A 19364-nucleotide genomic window follows, 5' to 3' on the forward strand; every position below is an offset into this window, starting at 1 on the left:
AAGGATAATGTATGCTTAAGTAAAAGCTTGAGAACTGTCGTTTTTGATTGGTCAATTTGAAGCTAACCTATGAACCCACCAATGGAGACCCTACTGGACTTGAACTGTTGTCTATAAAACCCAGGTGCACGAGAGGAAAGCTCTCTCTCTATCTTCGGACATCCCGCCATTTTGACTTCGTAGCTACTATGACCCATTTTGCTGCGACGCCATTTTGAGAGACTTTGATGCTTTCTCTAGTCGAGAGAAAGAGACTTTAATGATTCTTGCCCTAGAGACTTTAACCTTGACTTGCCCCTTTGCATGAAGTAGTAGCCTTACCTTGCCGCCGTGAGGCAATTGCCCCATCCACCCCTGCCTCTTTGTCCCGTCCTATGCTGATCGAGAAACGATACCTGTGAGACGAAGAGTTCATTGATTGCTGATCGGAATTGGTAATTATGAAAGGAAATTGTAAAATTGCATTGTGTTTCTTTTAGGTAACCAACTGCTGATTTTGATAAGGACCCTAGCTAGGAGTTTTCTAAATTGATGTTGCCAAATTGTTTTTTTTGCATGAAGTCCCACATGCTGATGCTAATTTGAGGTTAGATGAGGATTCCATATGTCGCACGATGCAATTTGAGATCTTGTTATGCTGACTAAATGTACGCAATTAGCCCATTACAGATTATCGTATTAGTGATTTGCATTGCTATTATCGAATGCCTCGTGATTCAAATGCTACATAGATTACACTTGTTTCGACGTTATGGACAGCTATTAATGTTCATATATGATTATCATTTGGTGTTGAGACACATTTATATTGTGCTAGCTTTGTTAATATAGGGAAATAAATTCACTAACTTCGCAATAAACTGGTGTGGTTATTCCTGGCTGAAAGGTCAGGGTTCGCCGAAATGTATTCTGGATTAATTGTTAAGTGTTATGTTGTTCAAGGTGTTGCTTATGTTCGTTATTGATTATCGATAAAAGGTGATTGATCGATTAAAAGTACAGAGAGTTCCCACTTAGTCAAAAGATTCATCGACCTAAAGAGCGTCCGAACGCAGGTAAATTGTTACCACGTTCCGCTCTATCAGTTTCACAGCACGAGACTCCCTGCCTTACACTTCAGCTGAAGCCTTTTAACTCTTGGAATTAACTGTCCCGGGACCGTTGTCTTTTCATAAAATGTAGGGGAACTGTTTTTCTTTAATTGCAAAAGTATGGGCACGTCGTGCTCCTCAGATCCCTCTCACTTCGACTATTGGTTTATTGAGAGACACTTCTTGTGCCATGCAATATCCGAGTTCTCGTCCCTTTTCTGTCCCCTTGGTGTTGACCTTGACCGCTGTCCCTTTTTATTCCTAGAAACTCAATAATAAACAAAGGGAGTAACTTGGCAACCCATTTTCGAATATACTAATACCTAAGGTCCCAGGACCTCCGAAGTAAATTACTCTTCCTACCATCGATGATGCCAGGTTTTCACCGATATTTCATTAGAAAAGGCTTCCCAATGAGAAGTGCCGGATTGCCTTAGGCCAAAGGACTTGCTTTTATTGGTCGTATTGTGTAAATGGATAATTCAGGTCTTCCACGGCCAAGACAGAACGATCCCCAGCGTGTCCTCCCCGAGTAAACCAAGTCAAGGGTCACAGGATAAAGTATAAAAGAAGCATTACGTCTGGACATAGCCGGGCAGTCTGTACCCAGAGGTTATTAAACTGAGAAAGAAAGTGTTGAAGGATAGTATGCAGGTAGTGGTTAGCCATTAACACAGGGAAGGACCATAACACGCCAATGCACGGAGAAGCAGTGAGGAATGATGGCGGAGTGCAGCCGTCAGTACCAGGAAGCACTTACTGCCTTGTCACGTGATGCCTTCTTGAAGATAACATGGCGGCTGGCAGCTTTGCTCATTTTCGTGCTCATGCTTCGCCTGGAAACGGCCGAGGCCACTCAGCGGCTCAGAGACGGGGGGCCCTGTGGAAGGAAGTCACGAGGAAAAGGAAGTCAGATAAATTGGGAACCGGTGGCATTCCTCCTACTCATCACCTGCTTCCAAACTTGCTTATGACCCTCCAGGTGTCAGCAGCTGTGTATCATCAGTAACTGTGCATCGCGCACAGTCTGACCATCTGCAGGCACGAGGAGCAATGCGAACCACAGCCTCGAGGACTCGTGCGTTGTGTTCTTTCCAAGCATCAATAGCTGTGCGTCACTCACTGCCTAGTCACGCTGCAAGCGTAAGAATCTGTGACACACTGCACACTGCGTGCTTACACTGCTGTCCAGGGTGTGTGTATCTCTATGGACAGCTTGTTGAGAGTGCTAGCAAGGAGAAGCTGTGTATATCTATGCGTAGCCTGGGGACCCTGCAAGTCTACACACACACACTCACAATGTTAAAACAAATGTGGACATTCTCATCATTAGGGCCTGTGTAGTTTGCACTGCCAGAGTACACAGTCGTCATTTTATTTGGCTGTCAGCAGAGAGTCGAACTGCCAGGTTTAGTGTATGGGTATCACTGCGCACACCCTGAGTAAGCTCCTAGCATCAGTATCTGTGCATCGCTATGCACAGCACGAGTCCACTGCTGGCAGAGCGACGAGCAGCCTGACTACGCTATAAGGATTAGCCTCTGTGCATAATCTGAGCACACTGTCATTTATCTCTGTGTAGCCGGAGTATCCTGTCAGCAAGGAGTCTGTGTACTCCTATAGTTTGTACTCAGGGGGCCGCCTTGCTCGCTCTTCTACACCGTTCTTCATGGGATACATTTGTTCAGTAGTAGACTGTGTCCCTGGCTGTCAACTTTAAAAAATAAATAAATAAAATGAAATGGTGCGAGGCTAAAGCTTATGTCACCAATTCCCAATCTTGTCCCTTTGGTATCTTTGTATTCATTTGACAGCATCTCAACCTAGTCACGTCATTGTCTCTCATTACCCCTTCTTTAGTGGCAGGCACAAGGATCCTGCTCTCCCTGTGTCTACGCGTGTTAGTCCTGTTTTTTAATTACAGTGTTTACCTCTTACATACCCTCACCATTCACACCACCAGGTGCTGCGTCCCATGACACAACAACTGAACCATGGTGATCACCACACACGATATGGAAACACACACTTCCTGTCCTTAAACATACCCCACCCTGTCCTAATAAACTCTCAAAACCCCCGCCTTCAGCCTAAAACCTACCCTACTCCTGTCCTAAAACCTACCACACGCTGTCCTAAAAACTACCTGACCCCTGCCCTAAACCCTAAAACCTACGCTGTCCTGTCCTAAAAACTACCCCGACCCCACACTCCACCATAAACCCTAAAACCTACACTGCCCTGTCGTAAAACCTTCCACGCTCTGTCCTAAAAACTACCTGACCCCGCTCTAAACCCTAAAACCTACCCTGTCCTAAAACCTACCTTACCCTGTCCTAAAAATGACCTGTCCCCGCCATAGTGTTGTATTTCCACTCTATCCCTGTTTTTTTTCTTTTTAACCCTCTGCTTTTAGCATGTTTTTTAAGTCACTCAAGGCCTTTTTCAGAACCATCGGGCTTCAGTCCCCTTTCAGTGCTGACTTCTCTGAGATTTGCATGCTAGTGGTCCTTAGAAAGGCTTTCCCAAAACTTCTGAAGCACTTCAGTTGGTTACCTGGTGGATGACTATCATTTGTCTCAAGTTGAAAAGATATAAATGTACGGTATCACTCCTCGGACCCTTCCATCTGTTGAACTCTTTAGCCCAGAGCCCTTCTCCCCCTTTTCTCTTGATATGGAACTTCTTTTGCCACTAAGGTAGAAATGCGTGGGTGATGAGGAGTGGGAGTTTGAATATGACTTTGTGAGCGAGGTTATTCGTGAATGGTGTTTTCTTCAATATACAATGTCTTCACATCTTTAGCCCTCTTACCAAAAATGAATAGGTGGATCTTTGAGACATTCCAGGCTTGGGATTGTAGTAGGGAATGTTGAATCAAAAATATCAATGTGTCACAATATCGTGAACACAATATCGAGGGACAAAATATCCAACAGGTAAGTGTACAGAGGCAGGAAAGGATATACTATTCTTAACTTCACATCTACGTAACTTGGATATATATGTATCACCAAGCTACATATAAGTAGCGTTAGGTATAGAAAATGTATACAAACTTGCCTTTCGATATTTTCTCCCCCGTTATACTGCCCCCTCATATTATAATCCGTAGCTATTTCAGATCTGATATTCCCAGAATACTCCCAGGCTTAGTTATACATTTGCCCTGTGCTTTGGCTTTGACAGCCTATCAGTTGCAAGGACAGCAGAACGTGATAAACATTGGTGTGTATATTCTGGCTTAAGAAGCATGAACCCAGCTCTCTATTTCTGATGGCTCTGGTTTGCAGTATATAAAATGGAGTTTGCCTCTTTGCTTTGTAAATGTGCCCACAGAAGAGCCTTTCTGACTTGCGGTAGAAGTTAACTCCATCTCTCTCTTTCACAGATCTCTTCAATTGACTTTCAAATGTCAGTTGGTGCTTCACAAATTTGGCAAGCATCTTCCAATGTTAGAATGCTGCAAAAACTCAACTCTTTCAATGATCATGTCTCGCCCTGCTGGTTGAACAATCCATTAATGCGATTTCAAGTTATCAGACTATAGGTTTTACGTCTCTGGAGATGGTTACCTTTGTAGTGTGCACCACATAAACAAAAAAGGTGGATCAGTCAGACTGAGTGCACTGTGAACACTACTGTTGACCTATCTCTGTGTACAGTAGTGTACTGTGTTCATGCCATCAAGAACCCTTTGTGCCTTGGGGTACACTGTCAGCTAATACATCAAATCAGAATGTGCAAACCTAGGGAACTCTCCTATCCAAAATGCATGCATCAAATCTCTGTGTACAGTTGGAGTACCTGCTGGTGCAAGTAGCTAAGCTTCTCGTGTTGGCTTCTCTGGCATCTTTATTACATTTTTACGGTCTTATAAACATGTACAAATAAAAAAGTCAACACACTAAATTATTCTTTATAAACAGCATATCTTTTCTGCAAGTCATTCAAATAAGTGTCAATGCCTTAAAAGCTCAGGATATATAATCTAAAACTATCAGTAATATCACAAAGTCTACTCAAGTTGATCCAGTTTGAATTTTAAAAAATGTATTGTTCCGAAGTGAATGGAGATCGTAAAAATATTGTTGCACTAGTAAGTACAAGTAGTTTCCAACCAGAACTATGGACAATGGCAACAGAAAACCATTATTCAACACTGAATTTCAATTTTTCTCTTACGCACTTTTTAACTAAACGCAAAAGAAAGACCATATCACTCTGTGGCTTCTTTGTTATATGCTTGAAAATGTAATTCTTTTATAGATGAGAAAATTCAGTTTATCAACATAGAAAAGTTAAGCATAATTACAGGTTTAGCTTTCAATCTCACAAATGTAAAATCCAGTTCTCTTCTCATAGCCTCAAGGGCATTACAACATTTACGCATTTTAAACTGTTACAGTTAATTCAGTAGTTCTGTTGAGTAACATATTCAGTCCCAATGGGGACAATATGTGGTACGACTGACTCTAAAGAGCGAATGATATGCAAGTAATATATAGAGTACCATGTGCAAGTGCCAAGAAGATTGGAACTTTTTAAGAAAAAAACACTTGAAGGGATGGTATTGTTATGATATGGGACAAAATCTAATACTGAATGTTTGTGTTATGGTTATGAGAACAATTATAATCCCCAACCACTCTCCAATGCGCTGCCTGCGTTCTCACACACTATAGCAAATGAAATCATTTAATACATCACTGGATGAAGCATTGAGCCACACTCCCAATTCTACACTCCAAGAAGTACCCTTGAACTGCCTCGGCCCAAACACAAGCTATAGAGAAGGTGACAAGACTATATGCTGAGACAATGCAGCAATGGAAGGCCAATATTTTTGCAGCAAATTCTAAATTGTGCATCCAGAAATTGCAAAGTATGTGTCATATTGTAGCATATACTATGGCAAATTATATGGTAAAATTCGGAACATTTTCTGACAGGATTGTTTCATTGTTAGTATTATCATTTCTTTCTATGTATTGGATTATGAATTATGTATCAGAATCAATTATGTCAATATACTTTCATTAGTAAAAACTATTAAAATCTGTTTTAGCCTTATTGTGATATTAGGATTAATCCTATTGATATTATGTTTCATTAATTTATAAGATTTTTTCTCTTTCATCGTGTTTAGTGTATGTGAGTGGTATGCTTGATTTAGATATTTTTTTCTTTATTATATGATGTATATAATTAAAAATAATTCTTTTATAATTGTGTTATTACTGAATGACAAATCACAGAAATAAAATAACATACATAAAATTATATAATAGGATTACTTTATTTGTAACCACTAATAAGTATATAGCAGTCTGATATCATATGTGAATCATTTGTTTATTATACTTTAGTTGTATTATTTCTAACTCTATTGTTGTTTCTATGAAGGTTATGGTACCTTCATATGTATTTAAGTAGCTCATATAGTAGTTGTTTCTACATAGGATTGTTTCATTGTTCTTTTTGCATTTTAGCACATAGTTATACTAGTTTCACCTTATTAGCACCAGTTGAACAGCTTAACACAGCAATCATTAACTCAAAGGTGAGCATTTAAACTTCGCAAAGGGCTACCGCTGTTCATCACCACTTTTTGTGCTTTTTTGTCATTTTTCATCCGTGTGAGCAAAAAAAAGGATTTTGTTTTTGGGTGAAATCTGCAAATGATGCAGAAGATGGTGGATTATGTGCCAAATCAATTTAATCTTTAACTAGGCAGCAACCTCCACAGCTCCAGAACCACACAATTCTAGTGGCCCTGACCACATGTACTCAAATGGAAAATTATATGAACGAATACATCTAGAATGAGCTACACAGTTCACAGTTGACATGGTAACGCCCCAGGAGCTCTGGGAAAGTTCCTTTTATGGGTGAACTCACAGAGAGGTCAAAGTGTCACAAAAAAGTAATGCAACTGTGAGTGGAGGCAGGGTAAGGTCCAGTGTTCAAAAATAGGATCCGGTGTTCAAAAAGTGACAGGTCAAAAGTGATTACATGATAGATTCCGCCCTGCTCAGCAGGAGCCGAACTGAAACGACCAGGCATGTCAGAAGCTTTTGTGGGGACATGGGCAAAAAACTTTTGCGGGGCCGCTCATTGTTTCTGATTCAACTCTTCATTATGGGAAATGTACTCTGGTAAAAAGAAAAACATAGTATTTGGCGCACTAGTAGTATTGCTCTGACATCTGAAGTATATCTGTTTCACAAAAATATAAGGCCTGTGAACGCGTCTAGAAAAGCAGTGGACTTGTAAAAAGTAGTTGTAAGGAAATGCCTCCTTGGCATGGTTGCCCCCTGACTTTTTGCCTTTGCTGATGCTATGTTTACAATTGAAAGTGTGCTGAGGCCTGCTAACCAGGCCCCAGCACCAGTGTTCTTTCCCTAACCTGTACTTTTGTATCCACAATTGGCAGACCCTGGCATCCAGATAAGTCCCTTGTAACTGGTACTTCTAGTACCAAGGGCCCTGATGCCAAGGAAGGTCTCTAAGGGCTGCAGCATGTCTTATGCCACCCTGGAGACCTCTCACTCAGCACAGACACACTGCTTGCCAGCTTGTGTGTGCTAGTGAGAACAAAACGAGTAAGTCGACATGGCACTCCCCTCAGGGTGCCATGCCAGCCTCTCACTGCCTATGCAAGTATAGGTCAGTCACCCCTCTAGCAGGCCTTACAGCCCTAAGGCAGGGTGCACTATACCATAGGTGAGGGTACCAGTGCATGAGCATGGTACCCCTACAGTGTCTAAACAAAACCTTAGACATTGTAAGTGCAGGGTAGCCATAAGAGTATATGGTCTGGGAGTTTGTCAAACACGAACTCCACAGCACCATAATGGCTACACTGAAAACTGGGAAGTTTGGTATCAAACTTCTCAGCACAATAAATGCACACTGATGCCAGTGTACATTTTATTGCAAAATACACCCCAGAGGGCACCTTAGAGGTGCCCCCTGAAACTTAACCGACTATCTGTGTAGGCTGACTAGTTCCAGCAGCCTGCCACACTAGAGACATGTTGCTGGCCCCATGGGGAGAGTGCCTTTGTCACTCTGAGGCCAGTAACAAAGCCTGCACTGGGTGGAGATGCTAACACCTCCCCCAGGCAGGAGCTGTAACACCTGGCGGTGAGCCTCAAAGGCTCACCCCTTTGTCACAGCACCGCAGGACACTCCAGCTAGTGGAGTTGCCCGCCCCCTCCGGCCCGGCCCCCACTTTTGGCGGCAAGGCCGGAGAAAATAATGAGAATAACAAGGAGGAGTCACTGGCCAGTCAGGACAGCCCCTAAGGTGTCCTGAGCTGAGGTGACTCTAACTTTTAGAAATCCTCCATCTCGCAGATGGAGGATTCCCCCAATAGGGTTAGGATTGTGACCCCCTCCCCTTGGGAGGAGACACAAAGAGGGTGTACCCACCCTCAGGGCTAGTAGCCATTGGCTACTAACCCCCCAGACCTAAACACGCCCTTAAATTTAGTATTTAAGGGCTACCCTGAACCCTAGAAAATTAGATTCCTGCAACAACAAGAAGAAGGACTGCCTAGCTGAAAAACCCCTGCAGAGGAAGACCAGAAGACAACAACTGCCTTGGCTCCAGAAACTCACCGGCCTGTCTCCTGCCTTCCAAAGAACTCTGCTCCAGCGACGCCTTCCAAAGGGACCAGCGACCTCTGAATCCTCTGAGGACTGCCCTGCTTCGACGACGACAAGAAACTCCCGAGGACAGCGGACCTGCTCCAAAAAGACTGCAACTTTGTTTCAAGAAGCAGCTTTAAAGAACCCTGCAACTCCTCGCAAGAAGCGTGAGACTTGCAACACTGCACCCGGCGACCCCGACTCGGCTGGTGGAGAACCAACACCTCAGGGAGGACCCCCGGACTACTCTACGACTGTGAGTACCAAAACCTGTCCCCCCTGAGCCCCCACAGCGCCGCCTGCAGAGGGAATCCCGAGGCTTCCCCCTGACCGCGACTCTCTGAAACCTAAGTCCCGACGCCTGGAAAAGACCCTGCAACCGCAGCCCCCAGGACCTGAAGGACCGGACATTCACTGGAGAAGTGACCCCCAGGAGTCCCTCTCCCTTGCCCAAGTGGAGGTTTCCCCGAGGAAGCCCCCCCTTGCCTGCCTGCAGCGCTGAAGAGATCCGTTGATCTCTCATAGACTAACATTGCAAACCCGACGCTTGTTCTAACACTGCACCCGGCCGCCCCCGCGCCGCTGAGGGTGAAATTTCTGTGTGGGCTTGTGTCCCCCCCGGTGCCCTACAAAACCCCCCTGGTCTGCCCTCCGAAGACGCGGGTACTTACCTGCAAGCAGACCGGAACCGGGGCACCCCCTTCTCTCCATTCTAGCCTATGCGTTTTGGGCACCACTTTGAACTCTGCACCTGACCGGCCCTGAGCTGCTGGTGTGGTGACTTTGGGGTTGCTCTGAACCCCCAACGGTGGGCTACCTTGGACCAAGAACTGAACCCTGTAAGTGTCTTACTTACCTGGTAAAACTAACAAAAACTTACCTCCCCCAGGAACTGTGAAAATTGCACTGTGTCCACTTTTAAAGTAGCTATTTGTCAATAACTTGAAAAGTATACATGCAATTGAAATGATTCAAAGTTCCTAATGTACTTACCTGCAATACCTTTCAAACAAGATATTACATGTTAAATTTGAACCTGTGGTTCTTAAAATAAACTAAGAAAATATATTTTTCTATACAAAACCTATTGGCTGGATTTGTCTCTGAGTGTGTGTACCTCATTTATTGTCTATGTGTATGTACAACAAATGCTTAACACTACTCCTTGGATAAGCCTACTGCTCGACCACACTACCACAAAATAGAGCATTAGTATTATCTATTTTTACCACTATTTTACCTCTAAGGGGAACCCTTGGACTCTGTGCATGCTATTCCTTACTTTGAAATAGCACATACAGAGCCAACTTCCTACATTGGTGGATCAGCGGTGGGGTACAAGACTTTGCATTTGCTGGACTACTCAGCCAATACCTGATCACACGACAAATTCCAAAATTGTCATTAGAAATTGATTTTTGCAATTTGAAAAGTTTTCTAAATTCTTAAAAGACCTGCTAGGGCCTTGTGTTAGATCCTGTTTAGCATTTCTTTTAGAGTTTAAAAGTCTGTAAAAGTTTGAATTAGATTCTAGAACCAGTTGTAGATTCTTAAAAAGTATTCCAACTTTTAGAAGCAAAATGTCTAGCACAGATGTGACTGTGGTGGAACTCGACACCACACCTTACCTCCATCTTAAGATGAGGGAGCTAAGGTCACTCTGTAAAATAAAGAAAATAACAATGGGCCCCAAACCTACCAAAATACAGCTCCAGGAGCTTTTGGCAGAGTTTGAAAAGGCCAACCCCTCTGAGGGTGGCAACTCAGAGGAAGAGGATAGTGACTTGGAGGAAAATTCCCCCCTACCAGTCCTATCTAGGGAGAACAGGGTCTCTCAAACCCTGACTCCAAAAATAATAGTCAGAGGTGCTGGTTCCCTCACAGGAGAGACCAACACCTCTGAAATCACTGAGGATAACTCCAGTGAAGAGGACATCCAGTTAGCCAGGATGGCCACAAGATTGGCTTTGGAAAGACAGATCCTAGCCATAGAGAGGGAAAGACAAGAGATGGGCCTAGGACCCATCAATGGTGGCAGCAACATAAATAGGGTCAGAGATTCTCCTGACATGTTGAAAATCCCTAAAGGGATTGTAACTAAATATGAAGATGGTGATGACATCACCAAGTGGTTCACAGCTTTTGAGAGGGCTTGTGTAACCAGAAAAGTGAACAGATCTCACTGGGGTGCTCTCCTTTGGGAAATGTTCACAGGAAAGTGTAGGGATAGACTCCTCACACTCTCTGGACAAGATGCAGAATCTTATGACCTCATGAAGGGCACCCTGATTGAGGGCTTTGGATTCTCCACTGAGGAGTATAGGATTAGATTCAGGGGGGCTCAAAAATCCTCGAGCCAGACCTGGGTTGACTTTGTAGACTACTCAGTGAAAACACTAGATGGTTGGATTCAAGGCAGTGGTGTAAGTAATTATGATGGGCTGTACAATTTATTTGTGAAAGAACACCTGTTAAGTAATTGTTTCAATGATAAACTGCATCAGCATCTGGTAGACCTAGGACCAATTTCTCCCCAAGAATTGGGAAAGAAGGCGGACCATTGGGTCAAGACTAGGGTGTCCAAAACTTCCACAGGGGGTGACCAAAAGAAAGGGGTCACAAAACCTCCCCAGGGGAAAGGTGGTGAGACAGCCAAAAATAAAAATAGTCAAGAGTCTTCTACAGGCCCCCAAAAACCTGCACAGGAGGGTGGGCCCAGAGCCTCTTCACAAAACAATCCTGGGTACAAGGGTAAAAACTTTGATCCCAAAAAGGCCTGGTGTCGAAACTGTAGTCAGTCTGGACACCAAACTGGAGACAAGGCCTGTCCCAAGAAAAGTTCCACTCCAAACTCCAATCCAGGTAACACTGGAATGGCTAGTCTCCAAGTGGGATCAACAGTGTGTCCAGAGCAAATCAGGGTCCACACTGAAGCTACTCTAGTCTCTGAGGGTGGGGTGGATTTAGCCACACTAGCTGCCTGGCCCCCTAAAATGCAAAAATACAGGCAGCAGCTCTTTATTAATGGGACAAGTGTAGAGGGCCTGAGGGATACAGGTGCCAGTGTCACCATGGTGACAGAGAAACTGGTTTCCCCTGGCCAATACCTGACTGGAAAAACTTATACAGTCACCAATGCTGACAATCAAACTAAAGCACATCCCATGGCAATGGTAACTTTAGAATGGGGAGGGGTCAATGGCCTGAAACAGGTGGTGGTCTCCTCAAACATCCCAGTAGACTGTCTGCTTGGAAATGACCTGGAGTCCTCAGCATGGGCTGAGGTAGAACTAAAAACCCATGCAGCCATGCTGGGTATCCCTGAACTGGTGTGTGTAAAAACAAGAGCACAATGCAAGGCACAGGGTGAAAAAGTAGAGCTGGAGTCTGGAAAAATGGCCCAGCCTACCAAGAGAAAAGGAAAGTCAGTTGGGAAACCAACTGCAACACAGTCAGAAAAAGAGAACCTCTCTTCTCAGGAAGAAGTTCTGCCCTCTGAGGGAACTGAGCCTTTGGAGCTTGAACCTTATCAGGTTGAGCTCTTAGGCCCAGGGGGACCCTCAAGGGAGGAGCTGTGTAAGGGACAAGAAACCTGTCCCTCTCTTGAAGGCCTTAGGCAGCAAGCTGCTGAAGAGTCCAAGGGCAAGAAAAATGGAACACATAGGGTCTATTGGGAAGATGGACTCCTGTACACTGAGGCCAGAGACCCCAAACCTGGTGCCACTAGGAGAGTGGTAGTGCCTCAGTCGTTCAGAGAGTTTATTCTGACCTTAGCCCATGATATTCCCCTTGCTGGGCATTTGGGACAAACCAAGACGTGGGAGAGGTTAGTCAACCACTTCTACTGGCCCAATATGTCCCAGAAGGTTAAGGAGTTTTGCCTCTCCTGCCCCACCTGTCAATCCAGTGGTAAGACAGGTGGGCACCCAAAGGCCCCCCTCATTCCACTTCCAGTGGTGGGGGTCCCCTTTGAAAGAGTGGGTGTGGACATAGTTGGTCCACTGGAACCTCCCACAGCCTCAGGAAATATGTACATCCTAGTAGTAGTGGATCATGCTACTAGGTATCCTGAAGCTATTCCCCTTAGGTCGACTACTGCCCCTGCAGTAGCCAAGGCCCTCATTGGTATCTTTACCAGAGTGGGTTTCCCTAAGGAGGTGGTGTCTGACAGAGGTACCAACTTCATGTCAGCATACCTAAAACACATGTGGAATGAGTGTGGAGTGACTTACAAATTCACTACACCATACCATCCACAAACTAATGGCTTAGTTGAGAGATTCAACAAGACATTAAAAGGCATGATCATGGGGCTCCCAGAAAAACTCAAAAGGAGATGGGATGTCCTCTTGCCATGTCTGCTTTTTGCTTACAGAGAGGTGCCACAGAAGGGAGTAGGATTCTCACCCTTTGAACTTCTGTTTGGCCACCCTGTAAGGGGACCACTTGCTCTTGTTAAAGAAGGCTGGGAGAGACCTCTTCATGAGCCTAAACAAGACATAGTGGACTATGTACTTGGCCTTCGCTCTAGAATGGCAGAGTACATGGAAAAGGCAACCAAAAACCTTGAGGCCAGCCAACAGCTCCAGAAGTTTTGGTATGACCAAAAGGCTGCACTGGTTGAGTTCCAACCAGGGCAGAAAGTCTGGGTTCTGGAGCCTGTGGCTCCCAGGGCACTCCAGGACAAATGGAGTGGCCCTTACCCAGTGCTAGAAAGGAAGAGTCAGGTCACCTACCTGGTGGACCTGGGCACAAGCAGGAGCCCCAAGAGGGTGATCCATGTGAACCGCCTTAAGCTCTTCCATGACAGGGCTGATGTGAATCTGTTGATGGTAACAGATGAGGATCAGGAGGCAGAGAGTGAACCTCTCCCTGATCTTCTGTCATCAGACCCAAAAGATGGCTCAGTAGATGGAGTGATCTACTCAGACACCCTCTCTGGCCAACAGCAAGCTGATTGTAGGAGAGTCCTACAACAGTTTCCTGAACTCTTCTCCTTAACCCCTGGTCAGACACACCTGTGTACCCATGATGTGGACACAGGAGACAGCATGCCTGTCAAAAACAAAATCTTTAGACAGTCTGACCATGTTAAGGAAAGCATCAAGGTGGAAGTCCACAAGATGCTAGAATTGGGAGTAATTGAGCGCTCTGACAGCCCCTGGGCTAGCCCAGTGGTCTTAGTCCCCAAACCTCACACCAAAGATGGAAAGAAAGAGATGAGGTTTTGTGTGGATTACAGAGGGCTCAATTCTGTCACCAAGACAGATGCTCATCCAATTCCTAGAGCTGATGAGCTCATAGATAAATTAGGTGCTGTCAAATTCTTAAGTACCTTTGACTTGACAGCAGGGTACTGGCAAATAAAAATGGCACCTGGAGCAAAAGAGAAAACAGCATTCTCCACACCTGATGGGCATTATCAGTTTACTGTTATGCCCTTTGGTTTAAAGAATGCCCCTGCCACCTTCCAAAGGTTGGTGAATCAAGTCCTTGCTGGCTTGGAGTCCTTTAGCACAGCTTATCTTGATGATATTGCTGTCTTTAGCTCCACCTGGCAGGATCACCTGGTCCACCTGAAGAAGGTTTTGAAGGCCCTGCAATCTGCAGGCCTCTCTATCAAGGCATCCAAATGCCAGATAGGGCAGGGAACTGTGGTTTACTTGGGCCACCTTGTAGGTGGAGGCCAAGTTCAGCCACTCCAACCCAAGATCCAGACGATTCTGGACTGGGTAGCTCCAAAAACCCAGACTCAAGTCAGGGCATTCCTTGGCTTGAATGGGTATTACAGGAGGTTTGTGAAGGGATATGGATCCATTGTGACAGCCCTCACTGAACTCACCTCCAAGAAAATGCCCAAGAAAGTGAACTGGACTGTGGAATGCCAACAGGCCTTTGACACCCTGAAACAAGCAATGTGCTCAGCACCAGTTCTAAAAGCTCCAGATTATTCTAAGCAGTTCATTGTGCAGACAGATGCCTCTGAACATGGGATAGGGGCAGTTTTGTCCCAAACAAATGATGATGGCCTTGACCAGCCTGTTGCTTTCATTAGCAGGAGGTTACTCCCCAGGGAGCAGCGTTGGAGTGCCATTGAGAGGGAGGCCTTTGCTGTGGTTTGGTCCCTGAAGAAGCTGAGACCATACCTCTTTGGGACTCACTTCCTAGTTCAAACTGACCACAGACCTCTCAAATGGCTGATGCAAATGAAAGGTGAAAATCCTAAACTGTTGAGGTGGTCCATCTCCCTACAGGGAATGGACTTTATAGTGGAACACAGACCTGGGACTGCCCATGCCAATGCAGATGGCCTTTCCAGGTTCTTCCACTTAGAAAATGAAGACTCTCTTGGGAAAGGTTAGTCTCATCCTCTTTCGTTTGGGGGGGGGGGGTTGTGTAAGGAAATGCCTCCTTGGCATGGTTGCCCCCTGACTTTTTGCCTTTGCTGATGCTATGTTTACAATTGAAAGTGTGCTGAGGCCTGCTAACCAGGCCCCAGCACCAGTGTTCTTTCCCTAACCTGTACTTTTGTATCCACAATTGGCAGACCCTGGCATCCAGATAAGTCCCTTGTAACTGGTACTTCTAGTACCAAGGGCCCTGATGCCAAGGAAGGTCTCTAAGGGCTGCAGCATGTCTTATGCCACCCTGGAGACCTCTCACTCAGCACAGACACACTGCTTGCCAGCTTGTGTGTGCTAGTGAGAACAAAACGAGTAAGTCGACATGGCACTCCCCTCAGGGTGCCATGCCAGCCTCTCACTGCCTATGCAAGTATAGGTCAGTCACCCCTCTAGCAGGCCTTACAGCCCTAAGGCAGGGTGCACTATACCATAGGTGAGGGTACCAGTGCATGAGCATGGTACCCCTACAGTGTCTAAACAAAACCTTAGACATTGTAAGTGCAGGGTAGCCATAAGAGTATATGGTCTGGGAGTTTGTCAAACACGAACTCCACAGCACCATAATGGCTACACTGAAAACTGGGAAGTTTGGTATCAAACTTCTCAGCACAATAAATGCACACTGATGCCAGTGTACATTTTATTGCAAAATACACCCCAGAGGGCACCTTAGAGGTGCCCCCTGAAACTTAACCGACTATCTGTGTAGGCTGACTAGTTCCAGCAGCCTGCCACACTAGAGACATGTTGCTGGCCCCATGGGGAGAGTGCCTTTGTCACTCTGAGGCCAGTAACAAAGCCTGCACTGGGTGGAGATGCTAACACCTCCCCCAGGCAGGAGCTGTAACACCTGGCGGTGAGCCTCAAAGGCTCACCCCTTTGTCACAGCACCGCAGGACACTCCAGCTAGTGGAGTTGCCCGCCCCCTCCGGCCCGGCCCCCACTTTTGGCGGCAAGGCCGGAGAAAATAATGAGAATAACAAGGAGGAGTCACTGGCCAGTCAGGACAGCCCCTAAGGTGTCCTGAGCTGAGGTGACTCTAACTTTTAGAAATCCTCCATCTCGCAGATGGAGGATTCCCCCAATAGGGTTAGGATTGTGACCCCCTCCCCTTGGGAGGAGACACAAAGAGGGTGTACCCACCCTCAGGGCTAGTAGCCATTGGCTACTAACCCCCCAGACCTAAACACGCCCTTAAATTTAGTATTTAAGGGCTACCCTGAACCCTAGAAAATTAGATTCCTGCAACAACAAGAAGAAGGACTGCCTAGCTGAAAAACCCCTGCAGAGGAAGACCAGAAGACAACAACTGCCTTGGCTCCAGAAACTCACCGGCCTGTCTCCTGCCTTCCAAAGAACTCTGCTCCAGCGACGCCTTCCAAAGGGACCAGCGACCTCTGAATCCTCTGAGGACTGCCCTGCTTCGACGACGACAAGAAACTCCTGAGGACAGCGGACCTGCTCCAAAAAGACTGCAACTTTGTTTCAAGAAGCAGCTTTAAAGAACCCTGCAACTCCCCGCAAGAAGCGTGAGACTTGCAACACTGCACCCGGCGACCCCGACTCGGCTGGTGGAGAACCAACACCTCAGGGAGGACCCCCGGACTACTCTACGACTGTGAGTACCAAAACCTGTCCCCCCTGAGCCCCCACAGCGCCGCCTGCAGAGGGAATCCCGAGGCTTCCCCCTGACCGCGACTCACTGAAACCTAAGTCCCGACGCCTGGAAAAGACCCTGCACCCGCAGCCCCCAGGACCTGAAGGACCGGACTTTCACTGGAGAAGTGACCCCCAGGAGTCCCTCTCCCTTGCCCAAGTGGAGGTTTCCCCGAGGAAGCCCCCCCTTGCCTGCCTGCAGCGCTGAAGAGATCCGTTGATCTCTCATAGACTAACATTGCAAACCCGACGCTTGTTCTAACACTGCACCCGGCCGCCCCCGCGCCGCTGAGGGTGAAATTTCTGTGTGGGCTTGTGTCCCCCCCGGTGCCCTACAAAACCCCCCTGGTCTGCCCTCCGAAGACGCGGGTACTTACCTGCAAGCAGACCGGAACCGGGGCACCCCCTTCTCTCCATTCTAGCCTATGCGTTTTGGGCACCACTTTGAACTCTGCACCTGACCGGCCCTGAGCTGCTGGTGTGGTGACTTTGGGGTTGCTCTGAACCCCCAACGGTGGGCTACCTTGGACCAAGAACTGAACCCTGTAAGTGTCTTACTTACCTGGTAAAACTAACAAAAACTTACCTCCCCCAGGAACTGTGAAAATTGCACTGTGTCCACTTTTAAAGTAGCTATTTGTCAATAACTTGAAAAGTATACATGCAATTGAAATGATTCAAAGTTCCTAATGTACTTACCTGCAATACCTTTCAAACAAGATATTACATGTTAAATTTGAACCTGTGGTTCTTAAAATAAACTAAGAAAAGATATTTTTCTATACAAAACCTATTGGCTGGATTTGTCTCTGAGTGTGTGTACCTCATTTATTGTCTATGTGTATGTACAACAAATGCTTAACACTACTCCTTGGATAAGCCTACTGCTCGACCACACTACCACAAAATAGAGCATTAGTATTATCTATTTTTACCACTATTTTACCTCTAAGGGGAACCCTTGGACTCTGTGCATGCTATTCCTTACTTTGAAATAGCACATACAGAGCCAACTTCCTACAGTAGTATAAACAAAACAAAGGTAGCCTATCACAGTTCCCCTTTGTTCCCGTACACTTCGACCTCGTGACTCACATGACTATCAGTGTCATAGAACAGTACTGCTGATTCGTTGCTTACTGGTTTAAAAATACTGCGGCAGCCAAGTACACGGAAAGCCTCAGTATACAGCAGATTTTAAAAGATTTGTAAAATAACAGTAGTAGAAAAGCAGCTATGAATCCCACATAGTTAAAAGACTCAGGCATCTCTGTTGTCAAATATCAGGCGAGTGTCACACAGTCCTAATGGTTACTTTGCATTCTGGTACTGGCAATTTTCGCTTCACACTCAAGGAACCTACATGTAACTGAGTGGAAAAACAGATATAAAAGAACCGGGGATGTTTACAAAAAAAATGAAGACAAAAGTAGAGACTCGCTCACAAAAACACAACCGGAGGCTATTCATGCACCAGCAAAGTTATGTCAGGTTGACAAAATTTATCTAGAGTTTACATTTCTCTCATGCAGCAAAACACCACCAGTTTTAGAAAAAATGCCCAAGAATTTCTTAAAACCTGAAATGATTGGTGACGAAAACGAATCCACACGAAAAAAATGTGACCAATGCAAACTACTGTTTGAAGCAAATTATTTGATTCCATATCAGAAATATTGTATTTGATTTTAGAATCTAAAAATACCGAAACTTTCCCCGATTCGATAAGGCCTACGGATATTCGAATTTAGGGCGCAAATTAGCCGATTTTTCTTTAGCAATTTTTAACCAAAACTCGCCAATGCCTAGTCGACGTTGAGAGGCACTTCAGGTGTCACGAAAAGAGAGAATGGCAGTAATATAGGCGTCTCTGAAGCAAACACGAGTGGTTGGTTGGTACCTGCGGGAAGCAGGAAGCTAGTCCCAAACTGCAGGCCGCGCGAACCCAAGGAGCAGACGATGACCTCTGGCGCCCCGGCGGCCACTCTCTCCTGTCTGTTCTGACCGGCTCTGCCTCCTGGGGAGGGCGGACGGGGGCATTTGTACCGGCTTTGCGATGCCAGGCTGCCTCATCCTGGCTTGGAAAGCCCATCCTATAATCCCGGGCTGGGGAGATTGTGTAGGCGGGTTAGCAAATGATCCGTGGCGGGCTGTGTCAGCAGGGCAGGGCTTACTTGTCAGCAGGGGCACAGGACTTTCAAGTGGCGCGTGCCGGCACTTCCTAGCAGCAAGAAGATACTTTGAGATACGGTTCATGTACTTCCAGGTTTCCATTTGGGCCACTCAACACCCAATCACGAGACCCGAGCACCTTTGGAAGGAAACGCACTTCTGTAAACCATTCTTGCAGTAAAATGGTAAGAAGTAACGATGCTGCACGAGGACACACCCACTTAAGTTTACATACTACTCTTCTGTCTAGTATGATGACAAGTATAGTTGTATGAGTCTCACTGTGGTGAGGTAATGTGGCTGTAGGTGTGTGGGGGTATATGGGTGAGTATGTGAATGGGGTGTATGTAGAGATTTGGATGTAGTCTAGTAAAACTGTCTGTGTG

General features: G+C 45.8%; 1 protein-coding gene across 1 annotated transcript in view; it reads right to left on the reverse strand.

The window, feature by feature from the left end:
• The window catches only part of SAG (S-antigen visual arrestin), a 116582-nt gene extending 97721 nt beyond the window's left edge, over positions 1-18861 (reverse strand). Inside the window, exons 1-2 of the mRNA XM_069213765.1 lie at positions 18707-18861; positions 1852-1971 (exon numbers count right to left, since the gene is read on the reverse strand). Coding sequence (XP_069069866.1) covers positions 1852-1920 — 69 coding nt within the window. The 5' untranslated portion in view covers positions 1921-1971; positions 18707-18861. The remainder of the gene's footprint in view (positions 1-1851; positions 1972-18706) is intronic.
• Between the last annotated feature and the right edge of the window lie 503 nt (positions 18862-19364).

The sequence above is a fragment of the Pleurodeles waltl genome, chromosome 11 (assembly GCF_031143425.1).
Source record: "Pleurodeles waltl isolate 20211129_DDA chromosome 11, aPleWal1.hap1.20221129, whole genome shotgun sequence".
Lineage (NCBI taxonomy): Eukaryota > Metazoa > Chordata > Amphibia > Caudata > Salamandridae > Pleurodeles > Pleurodeles waltl.